This window comes from Procambarus clarkii, chromosome 12 (assembly GCF_040958095.1).
Source record: "Procambarus clarkii isolate CNS0578487 chromosome 12, FALCON_Pclarkii_2.0, whole genome shotgun sequence".
Lineage (NCBI taxonomy): Eukaryota > Metazoa > Arthropoda > Malacostraca > Decapoda > Cambaridae > Procambarus > Procambarus clarkii.
In genome coordinates, this window is record NC_091161.1 from 20,361,925 (window position 1) to 20,384,359 (window position 22,435).

At 42.6% G+C, this 22,435-nt stretch overlaps 2 protein-coding genes across 5 annotated transcripts in view; one reads left to right on the top strand and one right to left on the bottom strand.

Moving 5' to 3' along the window:
- LOC138363882 (uncharacterized) overlaps positions 1-22,435 on the bottom strand; it is a 135,313-nt gene that overhangs the window by 61,399 nt on the left and 51,479 nt on the right. The window lies entirely within an intron of this gene.
- Positions 16,162-22,435, top strand: part of LOC138363970 (tigger transposable element-derived protein 7-like) — a 52,413-nt gene continuing 46,139 nt past the window's right edge. The window contains exon 1 of the mRNA XM_069323423.1: positions 16,162-16,298. Within this exon, the coding sequence (XP_069179524.1) occupies positions 16,162-16,298 (137 nt within the window). The remainder of the gene's footprint in view (positions 16,299-22,435) is intronic.

Genomic DNA, 22,435 nt, shown 5'->3' on the forward strand with positions numbered 1-22,435 from the left:
CTCCCGCACCATGCTGTGGGCCCGACAGAAGGACGGACCCCACCACCCCTGGGTGGCCTGGTGAGCACTGGTCACAAAGTGCTCACCAGGCCACCACCTAATCTTCCAACCGAGAGACGATGCGTCCGTGAACACGTCGAGCGAGGGGCTCAGGTGGGTGCCAAGGCACCGAACCCCGAAAAAAACGAAGAGGAAGCCAGCGACGAAGCAGCCGATGCAAGGCCCCCCCCGGGGGTCAAACCCAGCGATCGCGAGAGGCAGAAGGGACGTCCCCGAATGAACCAGAACAGCTGACGAAGCCAGACCCGACCCGGCGGGTAGACCATCATTGCAAAGTTTAGGTTCCCGCATAGACCGTCGAGCAACCACCTGGTAACCCAGGAGCCCCCCCAGAAACTAGAGCATGCGGGACCGCAGCCAAAGGAGAGACTCCGGAGGAAGAGACAAGGAAGCGGCCCGAGAGTCCCACACAAGACCCAGCCAGGTCCGAACCTAGGAGGGGAATGAGATGGGACTTTCGCCAGTTCACCAGAAACCCGAACTCGGCTAGCTGGGAACCCAAACCCCTGGCGCGCAGACACACGGACCGAAAGGGAGCCCAAACCAGCCAGTCGTCGAGGTAAATCAACACCTGAACACCAAACAGACACAGACAGGCCACTACAACCCAGATAAGGCGTGTGAACATGCGAGGTGCCAGGTTCAACCCGAAAGGGTGACAACGAAAGTGGTAACCCTGACGCCCCAAAACAAAACCGAGCCAGTCCCTGAACCCCAGATGAATCGGGGCATACCAATACGCGTTCTTGAGGTCCAGGTACACCAAGCGCCTGGCTCCAACAGAAGCCAGACCTGGGGACAGAGTGGTCATTCAAAAGGAGGGGCAAAAAATCCAGGGGTTCAGACAGGACAAGTCCAGAATGAACCGTTGGTCCACAGCTACCTGGTTGATACTAGGTTGATGGGGGTTCTGGGAGTTCTACTCCCCAAGCCCGGCCCGAAGCCAGGCTTGACTTGTGAGAGTTTGGTCCACCAGGCTGTTGCTTGGAGCGGCACGCAGGCCCACATACCCACCACAGCCCGGTTGGTCCGGCACTCCTTGGAGGAATAAATCTAATTTCCTCCTGAAGATGTCCACGGTTGTTCCGGCAATATTTCTTATGGTCGCTGGGAGGGTGTTGAATAATCGTGGACCTATGATGTTTATACAGTGTTCTCTGATTGTGCCTATGGCACCTCTGCTCCTCACTGGTTCTATTCTGCATTTTCTTCCATATCATTCACTACAGTACGTTGTTATTTTACTGTGTAGATTTGGTACTTGGCCCTCCAATATCTTCCAGGTGTATATTATTTGATATCTCTCTCGTCTCCTTTCTAGTGAATACATTTGGAGAGCTTTGAGACGATCCCAATAATTTAGGTGCTTTATCACGTCTATGCGTGCCGTATATGTTCTCTGTATTCCCTCAACTTCCGCAATCTCTCCTGCTCTGAATGGGGAAGTGAGTACTGAGCAGTACTCAAGATGGGACAACACAAGTGACTTGAAGAGTACAACCATTGTGATGGGATCCCTGGATTTGAAAGTTCTCGTAATCCATCCTATCATTTTTCTGGCTGTAGCAATATTTGCTTGGTTATGCTCCCTAAACATTAGGTCGTCAGACATCATTATTCCCAAATCCTTTACATGTTGTTTTCCTACTATGAGTACATTTGATTGTGTTTTATACCCTGTATTATGTTTAAGGTCCTCATTTTTACCGTACCTGAGTACCTGGAATTTATCACTGTTAAACATCATGTTATTTTCTGATGCCCAGTCAAAAACTTTATAAATATCAGCTTGAAGTTTTTCAATGTCTTCAGCCGAGGTAATTTTCATACTGATTTTTGTGTCATCTGCAAAGGATGATACGAAGCTGTGACTTGTATTTTTGTCTATATCTGATATGAGAATAAGGAAAAGCAGTGGTGCAAGGACTGTACCCTGAGGTACAGAGCTTTTAACTGCACTTGAACTAGATTTTATATGGTTGACCGTTACTCGCTGAGTCCTGTTTGACAGAAAACTGAGTATCCAGCATCCTACTTTACCGGTTATTCCGATTGACTTCATTTTGTGTGCTATCACGCCATGGTCACATTTATCGAAAGCCTTTGCCAAGTCCGTGTATATCACATCAGCATTCTGTTTTTCCTCTAATGCCTCAGTGACTTTGTCGTAGTGCTCAAGTAGGTGTAAAAGGTACGATCTTCCCGCTCGAAATCCATGTTGGCCTGGGTTGTGAAGGTCATTGGTCTCCATGAAATTGGTGACCTGACTCCTAATCACTCTCTCAAATACTTTTATTATGTGCGATGTTAGTGCAACTGGTCTATAATTCTTTGCCAATGCTTTGCTCCCTCCCTTGTGTAGAGGGGCTATGTCTGCTACTTTAAGTGCATCTGGTATCTCCCCTGTGTCCAAGCTCTTCCTCCACACTATACTGAGTGCCTGTGCTACCGGCACTTTGCATTTCTTTATAAATATTGAATTCCATGAGTCTGGATCTGGGGCCGAGTGCATGGGCATGTTTTCAATTTCTCTTTCAAAATTTAGTGCGCTCGTGTTGATATCAGTTATATTTACAGGGGTTTGAATACCCCGCATAAAGAAATTGTCTGGATAGTCTGTCTGAAACAGTCTGACAGAGCGCAGAAGAGGCCTGCCTTGCCAGCCCCGTACCTCCCCCCCCCCCAAAGGACGAGGAGCCACCCAATGCCACTGAAGGCCGCAAGAAACAACCCAAAAAGCCCACAAATTGAGAGACCAGGCGTGAGTGAACAGAGCAAGCCTCCCACCCCATCGCCCCTTCAATGGGGCGAACCATGAAAGGGCCGACGCTCCTTACGAGAACCCGACCTGCGCAAAGAGTGAGCACCGCGCCTACCAGGCGCAGACGGGACCAAAGGTAGCATCGGCTCTGAAAGTGGCACCTGTGGCCCATCTCGACGAGCAGAACCACGGGCCCTAGCACGACCCCTCCGGGAGGAACTCGCCCAGGACCCCCGGAGAACCAACAAGTCAGATGGGGAACCCATCCAGGGGCCAGACTCACAAAGGGACTTACATATGTTTTTCCTTCTTAGCGCCTTCGTGGCGGCTATGTCGGTATTCAGGCAGGTACACTAAGAAGGAAAACCTTCGTAAGTTTGCTCCGTCAGCTAAGTCGACCACTCGTAACTTTACGTAAACTGGATACAAGTCAATTTTTCTCTACTACACAACACGAGGATCGATTGTAATGTAAACAAAAAGATTATTAGTTGATGAATCTCGTGAAGTGGAGTCCTTCATGTTAGTTATATATGCATTCTCTGCTTGAAACTTATAGTAAATATGTCTATTATGATAATAGAATTAGTTTTATAATAGAAAGATATTATACCAGTAGTTATTAATTAAATAAACACTGATGAACATGAAATATGAGAAAAGGTGATGAACCCTGCCTGATGGGAGCATTTACTATCACCAAGTTAACCTAGAAATAAGTATAGATGGGTATGTATAGCTAAGGTACACCCCCTATTTTTAATTTATTTTGTTTGGTTTTATTTGGAAATTAAATCGGTGCGACAAAATAAAAATATGCTGCACAAATGATGTTAGGTAAGGAGAAAGGTAAAAACTTCAAAACTTTTCTCATTGAAACCTAAAGCTATAATTATGACTATATGGACTATTAAAAAAGAGAGAGGGAAGTAGGGGTCCAAGACCTCTTCCTGTTACACAACTTGGGTGTGGAACAAGTAATTATCAAAAGAAGGTACCATGCCGGGAAGGCTATGTAGCAGTAAGGCAGTGAGGTGAGGCAGCTACTTATTTGAGGAATGCTTATTTTATTTACCTTATAAGCTGAGGCAGCTTATTTTATTTGAGGAATACTCAGCTGATTCCTTTACATTTAGCATGGAACAAATTTGTGTCCAAGACCTCTTCCTGTTACACAATTTGGCTGTGTGTAACCAAACTAGAAGTGCTCTACAAATCAAGGGACCCAGAATGTGGAATGACCTCCCGAATCATGTCAATGGCTGTACCTCTCTCAACCAATTTAGGAGTAAAACCAAGTACTACCTAATTAACTCCATGTAACTTACCTTACCCCCTAAATGTGAACCCATGTCTTGCTATTTTTTAAACAATGCTGTTTGTTCACCAACGTGTACAATTGCTGATTTCTACTATGTTCCCCCCCTTTTCTTTATTTTTTTATTCCTTCTTTCAACACAATTTATACCTAATTCCAATTACTATTAAGTTTTAGTTTAAGTGTTTTTTCCCCCACACCTTGCCCGAAATGCTATGAGTATTAGTGGCTTTAGATATTGTATGTACTTGCTCTGTCTATAAATCCAACATCATGTTTGTAAATCAACTGTGTGTGTACTTTTCCTGAATAAAATTTATTTATTATTTATTTATTAATCAATAAGTAAGTATTAAAAGAAGGTACCAAGCTGGGAAGGCTATGTAGCACCATTTTGTGTAACAATAAACCAATTTTATTTTAATAACTAATCCACCTGTATGGTAAAACAAATTCTGTCAGCTGTAAAAATATTGATGCAGTTATTTAAATAAAAAATATAATGAAAGAAATGTTACTGGTTTATTTTTATCCTATCTTTTTGTACTGTACAGTATACCCAAGGAAGTGAAAAATTGAGACATAATGCACAATTTAATGAATGATTCAAAAGAAATATAACTATTACATATCAACATGAGATCTTAATGATCCATGGTTAACATGATTTAATAAGGATAATACTTGCAATAATAAAAACTATAATTTAAAATCTTTATTACTGATTTTTTTATTACGAAGCTTAGGTATACACAGCAATGTGCTGCTCCCCTATTCATATGGAAGATTACAGTGTAGATAAAAAACTAGCTATAAGTTCATCTAATACTCCCATCTCACAGGATGGATAGGCATACATGGGTAATGCCAAAGTCTGACATTAGCATATCAGCCTGGTATAGCTCCGGGGAGCCGACGGGGCTCCCCCCAGAAAACAAATCAACTCTAACTAAACAACAATTTCATGATTTTCACAAGAGGTAAGCATTGAATCATGGGAACATTATATTATAACTACTCTTGCCAGTTTCTACAAGACTCCTCTCAAACAATGTATTTTTTTTAACATGCTTAGGTATATACAGCAATGTGCTGCTTCCCTATTTTGTATGAAGGACCACACAATATAGATAAAAAACCAGCTACAATCTCATCCAACATCCCCACCTCACAGGACGGCCAGTCATACATGGAATCAGGAGAGAACAAAATACTTAACACTTTCGCGCTTTAGATTAGAGATAACTCGTCGCCTTTTTTTCTTACGATTCCGCATAACAGCCTACTTTTCTCGTCCATCGAAAAAATATTTCTATAAATTCCATTTTTTAACCGAAATGGATGGGGATACTCTCAGATTGGCCTTAGCCTTATGACTCAGCCTTATTGGCGTGGAACAGCGAGGAATGGCCAACAACAACAAGCATACCACATGTTCCCGACATAGATGCCAGCGCAGCTCCTCCTGCTGACACGGCAGTTTCAACACCCGGGCCATCTGGTGCGAGGCGTCCTCTGTTCACCTCAACACCTCAAGCCCACTCATCAACCACAAATTCTGAAATGGACATTGAGGACATAGAACCACTTGATGTTTCTGATTTCATAGAAGATTCTACCACAAGTTTGGTGGTTCCTGTAGAAGACAATATTCCTCCAGTGCATCCAAGAAATACAAGAATTATAGATTCAGAACAACGTCTCGACTACAAGTTGACGCATGAACTCGTGCACTTGGCTAAAAAAAGAAGATGCCGTGTTTGTTTCAAGTCTGGCAAAAGGAGGGACGAGATATATGGATGTAAAACTTGTGATGTGGCCTTGCTACACAAGGTACCACAGAAGAAAGATATTTTGGGTGGAGAAAAAATAACCACCGGCAACAGCTTCACTCCACCTAAGAAACATCAGATGAGCAACTTCAGGATCAGAAGCCTGAAGATGGTGGAGTGAAGAAAAAATGCTCAACTGTTGATCTTCAATCAACATAGACAGGGTAAGTACACCTATTTGGAATTTTTTATCATCTATAAGAAGTTATATTATATACGTTTTGTAGAGAATTTATTTGCGAATTTTTTGGTACCAGAATGAATATTATATCACATAAACTTCTATGAGTAAAAAAAAAAAAAAAAAGTATGTTTGGGGGTGTGGCGGGTGTGGCTCTGGGTGTGGCGGCCATGTGGCAGTGGGTTCCCTTTAGCCGTTGATATATCCAACACGTGGGAAATATTTGTATGTGTTATGTTTATGTCTGTGTAGGGAATTTTACTGCGATCACTGTCATACAAATTATAAAATGTTTCAACAAGTATAAACATGACAAACATCAAACGAACGAAAACAATGCGTTCGTTTCTGCCGCGAACGCATACTGAGCGACGTGGTTCTATATTTGGCGCTTCTCTTACACATGCTTTGTAAAAATGTTATACATTTCATCTTATAGAAAATTTTATTGCGAACACATTGGTATAAAAAAGAAATACGTACATAGAAAAGTAGGGTCAGGAAACGTATAAATGTATAAACTTTCCAAGCATGATTTCCCCCCTGTGTTTTCGCCAGTGCGCTCGCGGCTAACTACTCTCCACTTCACACACTCTTGCGGGTGGGCAATTACCTATATTAAACATTCATATGCATATGTCCGTGTAGAGAATTTTATTGCGATTCCAATGATACCAAAATTAGCGATGTAGGACAACTGTAGGCTTCGCAACCATTAAGAGAGTGGAAACATTTTGTTGCTGTTTGGCGCTCTCGGCGAGTGATCTGCATAGTTTTTTATTTGGTGTTGATACTCCTTATGCTTGGGCGGCATTTTATAGGTATGCTCTTATAGACTAATTTTATTGCGAACACAGTGATACCAAATTTAAATACGTGCGCCTTCAATTATTGTCAGGACAGTCAAAAGAGTGTACACTTTTTCGGTCTTATCGCGTAGGCGCGCGAAGTGCCGAAAGCATCTGGGGTATTGATTTTTTTTTAGCGCCGAGAGCGCAAAAGTGTTAAGGCTGATCTATTAGCCTCCACTGGCAAAATCTGGGTGCAGCATTAAGAATATCTTCTAATATTCCTGAGTGGATGTAGTAATTACAGAGCTCAAAGTACCTCACACCATTTGGTATCTTGATCTTGAGGTTATCTTGAGATGATTTCGGGGCTTTAGTGTCCCCGCGGCCCGGTCCTCGACCAGGCCTCCACCCCCAGGAAGCAGCCCGTGACAGCTAACACCCAGGTACCTATTTTACTGCTAGGTAACAGGGGCATAGGGTGAAAGAAACTCTGCCCATTGTTTCTCGCCGGCGCCCAGGATCGAACCCAGGACCACAGGATCACAAGCCAAGTGTGCTGTCCGCTCGGCCGACCGGCTCCCATTGACCGGTATGAAGTCACTAATAACAGGGCAATCGCAGATATAGTGTTGGAGAGTATGTCATCTCAAGTAGGGACACGCCAAACACTGCCCCAGTGTCTGGCGTGTCCTTAGTGCCGTGTCCCTTGTGGTACGCGTCGTGCCGCTTTAGCTAGCTTCCTCCCTTGCCGGGCCGGAGGGCCTAGCTGCTTCTCACTTGGGCGCCAAGCCGTGAGGTCCTTCCTTGCCCTCCGTGGCACCCTGGCGCGCGCCCCTGTGGCACGCCTGTGTGGGGCTTTCTCCCGCCGGCGGGTTGGCAACGCTCTGTCTGGTGGTGCCACACACGTGGCCCGGGCCCTCGTGACTTTCAAGTTTTATGGGGTGGGCCCTTTGGGCCCTGGCCCGCCTCTCCCTCGGCAGCCTCAGGGTGCTGGCACTCCTTTCAAGGTGCCCCTCGGGGCCCCCTTGGCGCTACTTTGGACGGGGCCACTTCAGTTTATTATGCCCAGGCTGCGGCCACTTCAGTTCTTATGCCCCAGGCTGGGGCCACTTCAGTTTTTATGCCCCAGGCTGGGGCCCCCTTCAGTTCCTATGCCCCAGGCTGGGGCCCCTTTAGTTCCTATGCCCCAGGCTGGGGCCATTTCAGTTCCTATGCCCCAAGCTGGGGCCATTTCAGTTCTTATGCCCCAGGGTGGAGGCCACTTCAGTTTCTATGCCCAGGCTAGGGACACTTCGGTTCCTATGCCCCAGGCTGGGGCCACTTCAGTTTCTTATGCCCCAGGACAGGGACACTCCAGTTTCTTATGCCCCAGGTAGGGGCCACTCCAGTTTCTTATGCCCCAGGTAGGGGCCACTTCAGTTTATTATGACCCAGGGCAGGGCCACTCCCATTTTATGCCCCACGCTTCAGTTCTGCCACTGGCTGGGACCACTTCAGTTTATATGCCCCAGGCTGAGGCCACTTCAGTTTACTGTGGTCCAGGGTGGGGCCACTTCAGTTTAACGTGGCCCAGGTCGAGGCCACTTCAGTTCTATGCCCAGGACGGGGCCAGTTTTGTATATTATGCCCCAGTGTAGGGCCACTTCAGTTGTTATGCCCCAGGACGGGGCCACTGCCGATTATGCCCCAGCAGGCTGGGGCCCCTTCAGTTCTATGCCCTTGCCTAGGCCAACTTCGGTTCCTACGCCTTTGGCTGGGCCACCAGTTTCCTGTGTGTCCGGAAGAAACTGCGGCCTCCCAGGCTACTGGTTTATCCAGACGTTTCGTCTGCCATGCTCCGGCTGAAGTTGTTCCTGATGTTCCAGTTGATGCGGTACCGACTGTTAACGTCCATGCTACTGCGTTCCAGCTATCGAGGTTCCTACCGTGGACGTTCCTGCTCCTGTTCCAGCTGCTGACATTCCAGCCCCTGAAGTTCCAGCGGGCGGGGTTCCAGCTGAAGCGTTCCTGCTGTCGTGCCTATTATTATCACTCCTTTTCAGTTTATTGTATTTGATTGCATTTTATTTTCAGCTTCATGTATTCATCCTGTTCTCTAACGAGTTATATTCCAGCCTTATTTTGAGCATAAATTGTTTTGCAGTTGCCTTTCCTTACTACGGCAGTTTCCTCGTTGGCCTGTTGCCGCTAATTTTGTATCTTCAGCAGCTGCTGAGGTGCCGGCTGCTGACGTTCTAGCTGTCGCTGTCCCAGCCATCGATGTTACAGCTGTTGCTGTTTCAGCGTTGTGATTCCAGCTGCTGACGTGCTAGCTGCTGATATTCTCGCCCCTTTTGGCAAGGGAAAGCTTCAGCTTTAGCTTCAGTTCATTCCCGGCGTTCCCTTAACGCTAGCTCCCAGGTTCTAATGGCCCCTAATACTCTTGCAGTTGGACTTCTACTTACCACTGAAGATTTCCCTGGTAGCCTGTTGCCGCTATTTATTTATCTTCAGTAGATGTTGATGCTCCAGTTGCCAATGTCCAGCTGCAGGTGTTCCAGCTGCGGTGTACAGCTGCTGATGTTCCGGGGCAGGATTTTGCAGTTTACATTTGGCAACGGTTGTTTATATTAATCCCTTATTTTGCCGATTTTTGCCATTGGTGTTTGTGTTATACATGCTACGTTAATGTTGGTTTAATGTTAAGGTTAAGGTTTCCCGGCCCCAGTGTGGGACGTTTCCTTATTTATATTTATACAGTGATTTCTATGTTGTGCTTGACCTTACTCTTGTCATTTCCCGTTTGGACCTGTTCAGCGATGTTTTAAATTTATTATTTAACAAATTCAATGTTTCACATCTTGGATTTATCATTTAATGACTGTCTCCAGTGCTGCTAAATTTTACGTGGTATTGTTAATACTGTCATATCATTACGGTTAATGTCCAGTTTCTTTATTATGAGCGCAATTATCCCGCGACATTGGCCTTTCCAGCCTAAGCTTTGTGCTGTACTAACTTTGCAATTTTGTAGTATTGGTTTATTACATAATTTTTTGTTTAATTTTGACTATTCTTAATTGACAGCTTATTCCAGTCTTATTTTGAGCACAATTGCTTACAGTTGGACATACTACTTCTGCTGCGGTTCTCCTAGTGCACCGTTGATGTTATTTACTATATTCATATATTTAATTTTAACTCATATTTCTTGTCTTGCCTTGTGAATTTGCAGCCTTCGCCTATTTTCTTTACCTTACACTTTCCTGGTTGATGGGGTTCTGGGAGTTCTTCTACTCCTCAAGCCCGGCCCGAGGCCAGGCTTGACTTGTGACAGTTTGGCCCACCAGGCTGTTGCTTGGAGCGGCCCGCAGGCCCACATACCCACCACAGCCCGGTTGGTCCGGCACTCCTTGAAGGAAACAATCTAGTTTCCTCTTGAAGAGGTCCACGGTTGTTCCCGTAATATTTCTGATGCTCGCTGATAGGACGTTGAACAACCGTGGACCTCTGATGTTCACACTGTGTTCTCTGATTGTGCCCATGGCACCTCTGCTCTTCACTGGTTCTATTCTGCATTTTCTTCCATGTCGATCACTCCAGTACGTTGTTACAGTATTTTACTGTGCAGATTTGGGACCTGTCACTCCAGTATTTTCCATGTGTATATTATTTGGTATCTCTCTTGTCTCCTTTCTAGTGAGTACATTTGGAGAGCTTTGAGACGATCCCAATAATTTAGGTGCTTTATCTCGTCTATGCGTGCCGTATATGTTCTCTGTATTCCCTCAATTTCAGCAATCTCGCCTGCTCTGAAGGGGAAAGTGAGTACTGAGCAGTATTCAAGACGGGACAACACAAGCGATTTGAAGAGTACAACCATTGTGATGGGATCTCTGGACTTGAAGGTTCTCGAAATCCATCCTATCATTTTTCTGGCTGACGCAATACTTGCTTGGTTATGCTCCCTAAACGTTAGGTCGTCGGACATGATTATTCCCAAAACCATGACATGCTGTTTTCCTACTTTGGGCAAATTCGATTGTGTTTTGTACCCTGTATTATGTTTAAGATCCTCATTTTTGCCGTATCTGAGTACCCAGAATTTATCACCGTTAAACATCATGTTATTTTCTGCTGCCCAATCGAAAACTTTGTTAATATGTTTTTAGTTTATCAATGTCTTCTGAGTTGAACTTTAGCAGCCTTTTTTCTAGACCTTTCCTCCAGTTTATCCAGGTCTTCCTGTAGTAGTGAATGTCTGCGATCACCAGCAAGGTGACTTAGTGTTGACTAAAAGACGACTTCTTGATGCCTGCACGATGCCTTCTTGTTGGCGCCTTCCTGTTCCAGGATGATTACAAGATGATCTCCAGTTGGCGTCAGGACGACTTCAGGACGAATCCCAGACGACTCCTAGCTGCTTTTCATGTTGACTGGTGGCAATATATTATTTATTACATTATGTTATATATTTATTCAAGTTCTTTTCTATTCACTTCGGGTTTTTGGTTTCCTCACTTCACCATCCCCTCCCTCCCTCTGCTAGTATTTGTAATTATTGAGTTTATTCTGTTTTTTTTTTCTGCTACTATATTATTGTTTTAAGCCTACTTTGCTGATGGTCTTTGGTTTCACTGGCAGATTTGGCTGAGTTATTCTCCACTTAGGAGAAGGACAATATTAGAACAATATCCAACTCTGTACCTTTTTGATATTCCAAGAGTACGACTTAATCAAACTAGAAATGCTCTACAAATCATGGGACCCAGAATGTGGAATGGCCTTCCCAATCATGTTAACCCTTAACCCTCAAACCGCTAGGGGCCCAAATGGAATTCACACCCACAGGCGCAACAAAAAAAAAAATTCCAAAAAATTCTTTCATTTTATAGAAGTGTTCACTTTTGTTCCCTGATCACGGAAAAAATAACAAAAAAATCGTAAGTGGCATATTTTAGCCGCAATAGGGTAGGGAAGTGTGGCAAAAAAAGGGCGTTGGCAGAGCCTTCGCCAGACGAGGTCTACTCCGCCCGAGCTGTCAGACGGCAGTTGCCACAAATATATTATTACCTAATTATTTCAATGTCTCTGATTGATTTTTTCTTAGTTTTTTTGCAGTAATATTATTCCATACAGTGAATTGTGGTATATTTATATTATAAAATGTGTGAACCATCGCTGTACTCAAAATTATGGTGTGCATATTAGTGATTCAATTATTATGTTCATAAAACAATAAACAAATAGTTTTGCTGTTGTTACACTATATACACAGGTTATATATAAGTATTTGCATGTTTTGTACACCATAACGAACTACTAAGTTGGTCTTGTGAGTCAAAAAGCAACGAGGAGTGACCGCCAAACACCAGCGAGCCACTCACTCCCTCAACACCACCTCACTCACCCTCATTTACCTCCCACAATACTCTTTCTGTATTTATTCACTATACACAGACGTTATATATACGTATTTACATGTTTTGTTCACCATAACTATACATCTAAGCTTGTATGGTGAGTAAAGGCCACAAAGACGTAGCTACTCACACAGTCAGCTGATCGGCGGCCGCCCTCAAGGCCAGACGCACTAATATTTGTCCTCCAACAATACTGTTTGTGGTGTTATTACGCTATATACACATTATATATAAGTATCTACCTGTTTTATTCACCATACCTGAACAAATAAGCTGGTATGGTGCCCAAAGACTATTGTGGTCATCAGTAAACAACATGATAAGTCGTGCAGACGACGCCACCGCCCTCACCAAAATGGCGGCTCCCAACCTCTTCCTCTTGCTGTTTATACCCTATATACACACATTATATATAAGTATCTACATTTGTGTTCACCATATCGAACCACTAAGCTGGTATGGTGAGTGCAGTCAATAAATGGTGGCCACACACAGTCAGAAGACGACGCCACAACCCTCCCTCCCACAGCCTTACGCCTCCCTCCATGGAGCACAGCGCTAAATATCAGCACAATCCTGCTATTATCAGAATCCTGGTCAGTTTTATCACAGTCAGGGGGCTTCAGTAATACTCTCACTGCTAAATAATAGCAGTATCATATATATTATGGTATTTGTAGGCGATGCTGTGGTCACAAGCTGAACAGCGGTGCTGTGAGCTCGTGCTGCGTGCGCCAGCCTTGGTGGCTTGCTCAATACTGACGCTCTCACACCCAAGAATGTTGGCCTGGATTTTTTTTCTAGGTGGCATCTGGCAACTATCGGTCGTGGCTGTACTATAGCTGCCCCTATCCCAGGCGGGGAGTTTAAATTATAGCGCTAGACACGAAATCATATATAAATGATGTGCGTGGTTTCGGTTTTGTCACTGATATCATTTATATATGATATGCGCGGTTTGAGGGTTAAATGGCGCATGGCTATATACCATTTGACACCCACAGGCGCATACAAAAAGAAAAAACTTTTTTCTTCCTAACCTGTTAATTTGTGTTCACTGATCATGGGAAAAATAATAATAAAATCGTAAGTGGCATATATTGCCTGCTATAGGGCGGGGAAGTTCAGCAAAAAAACAGGCGTTGACTCAGCGTGCGTCCCAGATGGTCTGTTGCTCCCCAGCTGTCAAGCCGGAGTTGCGACAAAGAGATAATTACCTAATTATTTCAATGTCTCTGGTTGATTTTTCGTAGTTTTTTTTGCTGTAATATTATTCAATAGTGTGTAGTGTGATATATTTATATAATAAAATGAGTAAATCATCGCTGTACTCAAAAATATGGTGCACATATTGTTGATTCAATTATTATGTTCATCAAGCAGTGAACAAATACTTTGTCGGTTATTACATTATATACACAGGTTATATATAAGTATCTGCATGTTTTCTTCACCATAACGAACCACTAAGTTGGCATGCTGAGTGGCAGTGCCAGTGGCAGCCCACCACTGGCTGCTACTTCCTCACTCCCTCAAGTCACCTGACTCACCCACATTCTCCTCCCACAATACTTTTTTTGCTTTTATTCACTATTAACAGACGCTATATATAAATATCTACATTCGTGTTCACCATAACGAACCAATAAGTTGGTATGTTGAGTGGCAGTGGCAGTATCAGTGGCAGCCCGCCACTGGCTGCCTCTCCCTCCCTCCCTCCCTCCCTCACCTGACTTGACACCATTCTCCTCTCACCATACTGTTTTGCTTTTATATACACACGTTATATATAGGTATTTATACTGTAACCCCGCGATTATCCGGGATTCGAACATCCGAAAAACGCCCTTATATGGCCAAAATCGTGAACAGATAAAGTTATCACAATATCCGGCCAAAATAACCACAGGAACCGGATAATCGTGCTTTTGTCCGTATATGAAAACATGAGGCGGGCCATATGGTATTAATCCCGTCTGCCCGAGACTCGAGGCGCATGGTGTAGGTGGGGGTGGGGTGGGTGGGTGGTGTCGGGAGAGAGGGGAGCGTTGGGAGGGACCACCTGGGGGGATTAGGGGGGGGGATGGGGAGTGGCCTATACACTACAGTACAGTAATTACTATCAATTTTAGAACAATTCATCATAGCCAAAATCAAAAGAAATACTAGTAATTATGTAATAAATAATTCCATACAAGTTTCCTAAAAACAATTTGCACAAGCTGAAGTTTCCTTCAAAAATATATATTTTTTTTCCTCCTGGCGGCCTACGTAACGTGCCTCCTCCCTGCCCCGACTGGACCCGTCCAGGCCTGGTCAAGCCATGTGCTCTCTAGCCTCGTGTTACACCACAGTGCCTGCGCCATTAGTGAAATATTTTTTTAAATAACTTTTTTATTTTCATAGTAACTTTGAACATTTTTGGCCAAGACTATGTCTGGTAGCAGCATGAATCGTTCTGGAGGTGGAAAGAGGAAGAAGGTTGTCCTAACACTTAAGGACAAGCTACGTGTTATACAACTTTGTGAACATGGCCGGTCGACCTCAAGTGTTGCCAAGGAATATAATATAGGCAATAGTACTGTTTCTGATATAAGGAAACAAAAAGAGAAACTTATGCAATTCATTTCAACCTGTAAAAGTGAAGGTGCAAGCAAGCACTAGCAGAGGTTGTGGTAGAAAAACTATGAAAACTTCGACGCATGTGCAGTTGGATGAGGCTGTGTACAAGTGGTTTGCTCAGCACCGCACAGCTGGCGTGACAATTCGCGGCCCAGAAATACAAAATGCTGCAAGCAGATTTGCTGAAAGCCTTGGAATAAAGAATTTCGAAGCGAGTGAAGGGTGGGTTGCAAGGTTCAAGGGTAGGCACAATATTGTGAAGAGGAAAATTGTTGGTGAAAAACTGAGTGCAGATGAAAGCAGTGTAGAACCATTTAAACGTAAATTACGAGAATATATTGTGGCAAATAATATTTATTCGTATCAAATTTATAATGCAGATGAAACTGGGTTGTATTGGAGGAGTTTACCAGAAAAAACTCTAGCAATGAGGAGTGAGGGTTGTGTGCCAGGACGTAAGGTTTGCAAGGACAGGCTCTCAGCCATGATGTGTGCGAATGCCGACGGCACAGACAGAATCACGTGTGCAATTGTTGGCAAATCTAAGAAACCAAGAGCCTTGCAACATTGCATGGACAGACTGCCAGTGAAATATTATGACTCAAAAAATGCATGGGTTACACAGGAGATCTTTCTTTCCTGGTTTCATGACGTGTTCTGCAGTGAAGTTCGTGCCTGTCAAATTAAGAAACTCAAAATAAGGCCAAGCGAAGTTCGGGCTTTACTGTTGCTTGATAATGCGCCTGCCCACCCCAGAATTAACACGTTAACCTCACATGATGGCAAGATAACGTGTATGGCACTTCCTCCTAACACAACCTCTCTCATTCAGCCTATGGATCAGGGAGTTATCTGTGCTACGAAGAGGTTGTACACCAAAAAAATGCTAAACGAAGTTTTGGTGGTTTTGCCTCTTCCGGAAGATATTGAACTCGGTGTGGATAACAGGGCTAAAAAAAACCTTCATGAATTTGAAGAACAATACAATCAAGGAAGCCATCTATAACTGGGCCAAGGTATGGAGTGAATTAAAGGAATCGACTTTGAAAAATTCCTGGAAAAAACTCCTCACGTCTACGGTCAAAAATGATGAAGAAATGGATTTTGAAGGATTTACAGATGAAATCCATGGAATGTTTAGAAATGCCGGCGAAAACTTAGAAAGACAGGATGTGGTTGATTGGCTTGAACAAGATGCCAATGATCCAGGATATAGGTGTGATGAGTGAAGACGAGATTCTACAGTCTGTTACTGGTGAGGTGGACAAAGAGGATGAAGAAGGCAGTGAAGAACCAACACCAATGACCACGAAATACAGTACACTCATGACGTATGTTGACGGATTAATAAATTTTTCATCAAATTGTGCTCATCCAGAGGTTGGAAACATGTATCCGTACCTTAGGCGAACAAAAGAGCTGATCATACAACTGGCCAGTGAACACAGAAGGCAAGCAACACTTGATTCATATATGGTACGAAAATCAAACCAAGCGCTTTCAACAAGTGAGGCGGCACGCGCAACCCAAGCGCCTTCAACAAGTGAGGCTGCACGCGCAACCCAAGCGCCTTCAACAAGTGAGGCTGCACGCGCAACCTAAGTGCCTTCAACCAGTGAGGCATCCTCAGCAGACAGTGAGAACTAACTTTGCCTAATGAACTGTACAGTAATTTTAAGTGTTAATTTTAGTGTTGTGTTACTATAAGTTACATAAATTGTCAAGAATTTTTAACTTCAAGATGAGTCATCAATCAAGAAGACGAACAACAAAAAGGTAAGTTGAGGTTTCTAGTTGAATATTTAATAATTATATGTGGCATGTCTATTCAAATTATGTTATTTGTAGTATAAAAATAGTTGGAAATGGTTAGTTTTGGACTCGTAGGTGAAAAAGTACCATTATCCGAAAAACGTGCTAATCCGGCTGGGGGTCCTTCCCATATAGTCCGGATGATCGAGTGGAGACAGTATGTTTTGTTCACCATAACTGTACATCTAAGCTTGTATGGTGAGTAAAGGCACAAAGACGTAGCTACTCACACAGTTAGCTGATGGCGGCCGCCCTCAAGGCCAGATGCACTAATATTTCTCCTCCAACAATACTGTTTGTGGTGTTATTACGCTATATACACACATTATATATAAGTATCTACCAGTTTTATTCACCATACTTGTACAAGTAAACTGGTATGGTGCCCAAAGACCATAGTGGTCACCAGTAAACATGATAAATCGTGCAGACGACGCCACCTCCCTCACCAAAATGGCGGTTCCCAACCTATTCCTATTGCTGTTTATAACCTCTATACACTCGTTATACATAAGTATCTACATTTGTGTTCACCATAGCAAACCACTAGGCTGGTATGGTGAGTGCAGTCAATAAAAGGTGGCCACACACAGTCAGAAGACGACGCCAGAACCCTCCCCTCCCACAGCATTACTCCTCCCTCCATGGAGCAAAGCGCTAAATATCACCACAATCCTGCTATTATCAGAACCCTGGTCAGTTTTATCACAGTCAGGGGTCTTCTGTAATAATATCATTGCTACATAATAGCATGAACAAGTATATAATGGCATTTTTAGGCGATGCTGTGGTCACAAGCTGAACAGCAGTGCTGTGAGCTCATGCTGCGTGCATCAGGCTTGGTAGCTCACTCAATACTGAGGCCTCTAACACCCGGGAATTTGGCCCACAATTTAAAAAAAAAAAAATGGCATCTGTTTACAGGAGCCCTGATGAAGGTGTGGTGAACCCCGTGTGTTCGCGGGACGTTTAAATCTTGCGTAGTACTCCAAAGCACCATATGAAGCAATGAACAATTTACTGCAAGTTGGTCAAAGCATCATATGATGCGATGCGCAGCTTAAGGGTTAAAGACTGTACCTCTCTCAACCAGTTTAAGATAAAAACTAAGCACTACCTAATTAACTCCATGTAACCTACCTTACCCCTATAATGTCAACCCATGTCTGTTATTTTTAAACAATGCTGTTTGTCGACCAAATTATATTTTGCTGTTTTCCTGCCATGTTCCCCCCGTTTTTATTTTTATATTTTCTCAACATATTTTATACTTTAATCTCAATTAGTATAATGTTTTAGTCTTTAGTGTTTTTCCTGCCCGAAACGCTTTGCGTAATAGTGGCTTTAGGCATTGTATGTACTAGCTCTATCTATAAATTCATCAATATCTGTATCACCCCTTATATGTATGTACTTTACCTAAATAAACATTTGAATTTTGAATTTGAACTTGTTACTATTTGCTATTGATGTTAGTTATAGTCACTTTTTGGTGTTATTGATCTCATGTCAATTCCCCTTTTGGCTTCCGGCCTCGCATAACGCCATGAATGTTGTTATTATTGTATCATACTACTACTAATTAAGTTCTTTATTATTCGGTCCGGGTTTTAATTGCCTTACTTCTACCCTCCCTCTGCTTTATTTGTTATTATCGTTTTCTCTGGATCACGGCTCTGTTATTGTTTATGCTTATTTAGCATAACGGTCTTTGGCCTATATGGTAATGAGTGCTATGCTGGCGGCATTAGTTCTCAAACTATATTATTACTTTCCCTTTCTTTACCGACTTGCCTCCCCTTTCGTGAGGCACTTTTTGCAGTCCTGCCTTTTCCTTAGTCAAAGGCATCCGTAGTCACGGGCCTAAGCTGGGCACATCAGTCATGCCCCTCGGACGGCCCTGTCCTAGGCCCCTTAGCTGGGACAGTCCGTTAACCCCTTAGCTGGAACCCCAGTGGAGCCTTAAGCTGAATGGGCCCGCCCTGTTAGTGGGCTAACGGTCCTGCGACCTAGTACTTTGGAAGGAGTATTTGCACTTAACCTTATCCTTCTAGTGCTTATTTCTAGTATAAAGGACAATTTGAAATGTAGTCTCAAAGAGGGAATCAAAACTGAGCCACATACAGAAACTATTTGGATAGAATTGAACGAAAAAGCAAATATTATTATAATAGGAGTTATATATAGGCCACCAAATTTAGACAGAATGGAAGCAAAGCATCTATGGGATGAAATATCTAGAGCATCTAGATCTAACAGTATTTATGTCATGGGTGATTTTAATTTTAGTGGAATAAACTGGTTGAACAAAACAGGGAATAATGAAGCAGATTTTCTAGAATTAATTAACGATTGCTTTCTTACGCAACACATTAAGGAACCAACGCGGGAAAATAATATTTTAGATTTAGTGTTAACTAACAGGGAAACAAATTAAGGACATCAAAATAGGGAGTGAGCTAGGGAACAGTGATCATAAAGAAATCAGATTTAGCATTGAATGGAATAGATCTTTAAGAGAAAATTCTGTTAAAGTGCCTGATTTTCGAAAAGCTGATGTCATTAGCGTAAGAATTTTTTGGGGTCAAATAGATTGGAAAGTCTTGGGTATGGGGTGTGGGCCGTTCATGGAGCTAGACGTGAACCCAGCGATAGGTGACATAAAAGGGGTTTTCGATGTGGATTCCAAATATAACCTATTTAAAAATATTCTAAGCAAAGCCCAGGAATGTAGTATACCATATAAATTGAATAGATCGAATACTAATCATCCAAAGTGAATAACAAAGAATCTGAAGAACCTTAATAGGTAAAAAGAGAGCGTGGTACAAAAGTATTAAGAATGGGGAAGTCAGTTTAGAACAGGAATTTGTACAACTGGTTAGAAATACTAAAAAAGAGATAAGAAAAGTAAAAAGAAACTACGAAGTTCGCATAGCAAAGCAAGCGAAGACAAATCCTAAAGAGTTTTCCAATTATACCGGACAAAGATTAAGGAAAGGATAGGTACATTAAAAACTGAGACAGGTCAAATAACAGATAGTGATAAAGAGATGAGTAGTATTTTTAATAAATATTTTATATCTGTATTTACTAAAGAGGAACTTAACAATATGCCTTCAGCCAAACAAGTCTATCTGGGTGGTGACGAGGACAGGTTGACTAGTTTAGCAGTTACCAGGGAGGATGTAATTAAACAAATAGTAAAACTCAAACCAAACAAATCCCCAGGGATGGATAAAGTGTTTGCCAGGGTGCTTAAAGAATGCAAAGAGGAGCTTTGCGACCCACTGTCTACCATATTTAATAAATCAAGTCAGGCAGAGTGCCAGAGTTATGGAAAGTTGCTAATATGATACCAGTTTTTAAGAAAGGAGATAGATCGCTTGCGTCAAACTATCGCCCAATTAGCCTAACGTCTATTGTGGGAAAGTTACTCGAATCGATAATTGCAAATAAAATTCGTCTTCATCTTTAAAAACATAAATTAATAATGGAGTTGCAACACGGTTTTATAAATGGCCGTTCATGTTTAACAAATTTATTACCTTTTTATTCTAGCATAGTTGAGGCAGTTGATAGTGGTAAGGATTGTGATGATGTGTACCTTGACTTTAGCAAAGCTTTTGATACAGTGCCACATGAAAGACTGATTAAAAAGATAAAGGTTCATGGTATTGGAGGTGCTATATTAAAATGGATTAGGGCATGGCTTAGGGGCCTCGTAGCCTGGTGGATAGCGCGCAGGACTCGTAATTCTGTGGCGCGGGTTCGATTCCCGCACGAGGCAGAAACAAATGGGCAAAGTTTCTTTCACCCTGAATGCCCCTGTTACCTAGCAGTAAATAGGTACCTGGGAGTTAGTCAGCTGTCACGGGCTGCTTCCTGGGGGTGGAGGCCTGGTCGAGGACCGGGCCGCGGGGACACTAAAGCCCCGAAATCATCTCAAGATAACCTCAAGATATGGCTATGCCAAAGGAAACAGAGAGTTAGTATAAATGGAATCAAGTCAGAGTGGGAAAATGTTGTAAGTGGAGTGCCTCAAGGCTCTGTCCTGGGACCTCTGTTGTTTATAATTATTATAAATGATTTAGATTCAGGATTGAGTAGCAACATTTGCAAATTTACCGATGATACAAAAATCGGTAGGGAAATTAATACGGAAGACGACTCACTATCACTTCAAGTTGGTGTAAATAGGGTTTTGAAATGGTCAAAGAATTGGCAGATGCAGTTTAATGCTCATAAATGTAAAGCTTTGAGGCTCGGTAATGATGATAAGAGTTACAAGATACGAGCTAGATGGTGTTGAGATTGCGAAGTCGGATTGCGAAAGGGATCTGGGAGTTATGATTAGTAAGAATTTAAAACAAAAGGACCAATGCATGAATGTTCGTAATAAAGCAAATAGGACACTGGGACTTATTAATCGAAGCGTTAGTAACAAGACACCTGGTGTGGTTCTTCAGCTATATCTAGCTCTGGTTAGGCCCTATATAGATTATGCAGTTCAGTTTTGGTTGCCGTACTATAGAATGGATATAAATTCACTTGAACGTGTCAAGCGTAGAATGACTAAGTTAATTCCCCAAATTAGAAATCTTTCATATGAAGAAAGATTAACAAAGCTTAAGTTGCATTCACTGGAAAGGCGAAGAGTTAGGGGTGACATGATAGAGGTTTACAAGTGGATGAATGGACATAACAAAGATGATATTAATAGGGTATTAAAGGTATCAACACAAGAGAGAACACGAAACAATGGGTGTAAATTGGCTAAGTTTAGATTTAGGAGACTTGGGTAAATACTGGTTCAGTAACAGGGTTGTTATTTGTGGAACCAATTGCCACGTAAAGTGGTAAAGGTGGGGTCCCTCGATTGTTTCAAGCATGGGTTGGACATGTATATGAGTGGGATTAGGTGGTTATAAATAGGAGCTGCCTCGTATGGGCCAATCGGCCTTCTGTAGTTACCTTTGTTCTTATGTTCTTATGTCTCTCTTTTACACTCTTCTTAGTGGAACCTTCACGTTATATTTGCAATGTACTATTTATTGCTTATAAATTGTAATCCTGCTCTCTAGTTATTATCCAATCCTATCTTTGCACTTTGACCGTTTCAGTTCGACTCTACATAGTATCCGCATTTTTCCCCGTGGCTTATTGTCGTTATTTATTATGTTCTAAATTATTGTAAATTTATATCATCACAGTCACAGTCCAGTATTTTTTATTTTTTATATTGAGTTGAAGTATTATAAGGCATTGGCTTCCCAGCTCCTGAGTTTTGCATTATTTGGTAATAAACTTTGTGAGTCCATAGTATTGGATTATTACGTATTTTCATGTATTAAATTGTCTATTTTAAAAAATCCTAATCTGTGGCCCATTGTCTTTATCTTTGTTATGTTACGTAGGAGGACTGACACTGGAAAAACCTATTCAATAACCACTAAAGCTCACCTTAATTCTTTCCTGAGTGACTGTGGGAGAGCTGCTGTATAGCCAGAATTCAAATTATAATCTCATTTAACTGCCATTGTGTACTTTAGCTCTGCCTTTCCTTTCAAAAGGTTTTAACTTTATTAAAAAAAAACCAGCGTTGAATGTAATGAAACGCCATTTTCTGGGCGAGTCCCGGAGGCTCCCCGGAGCT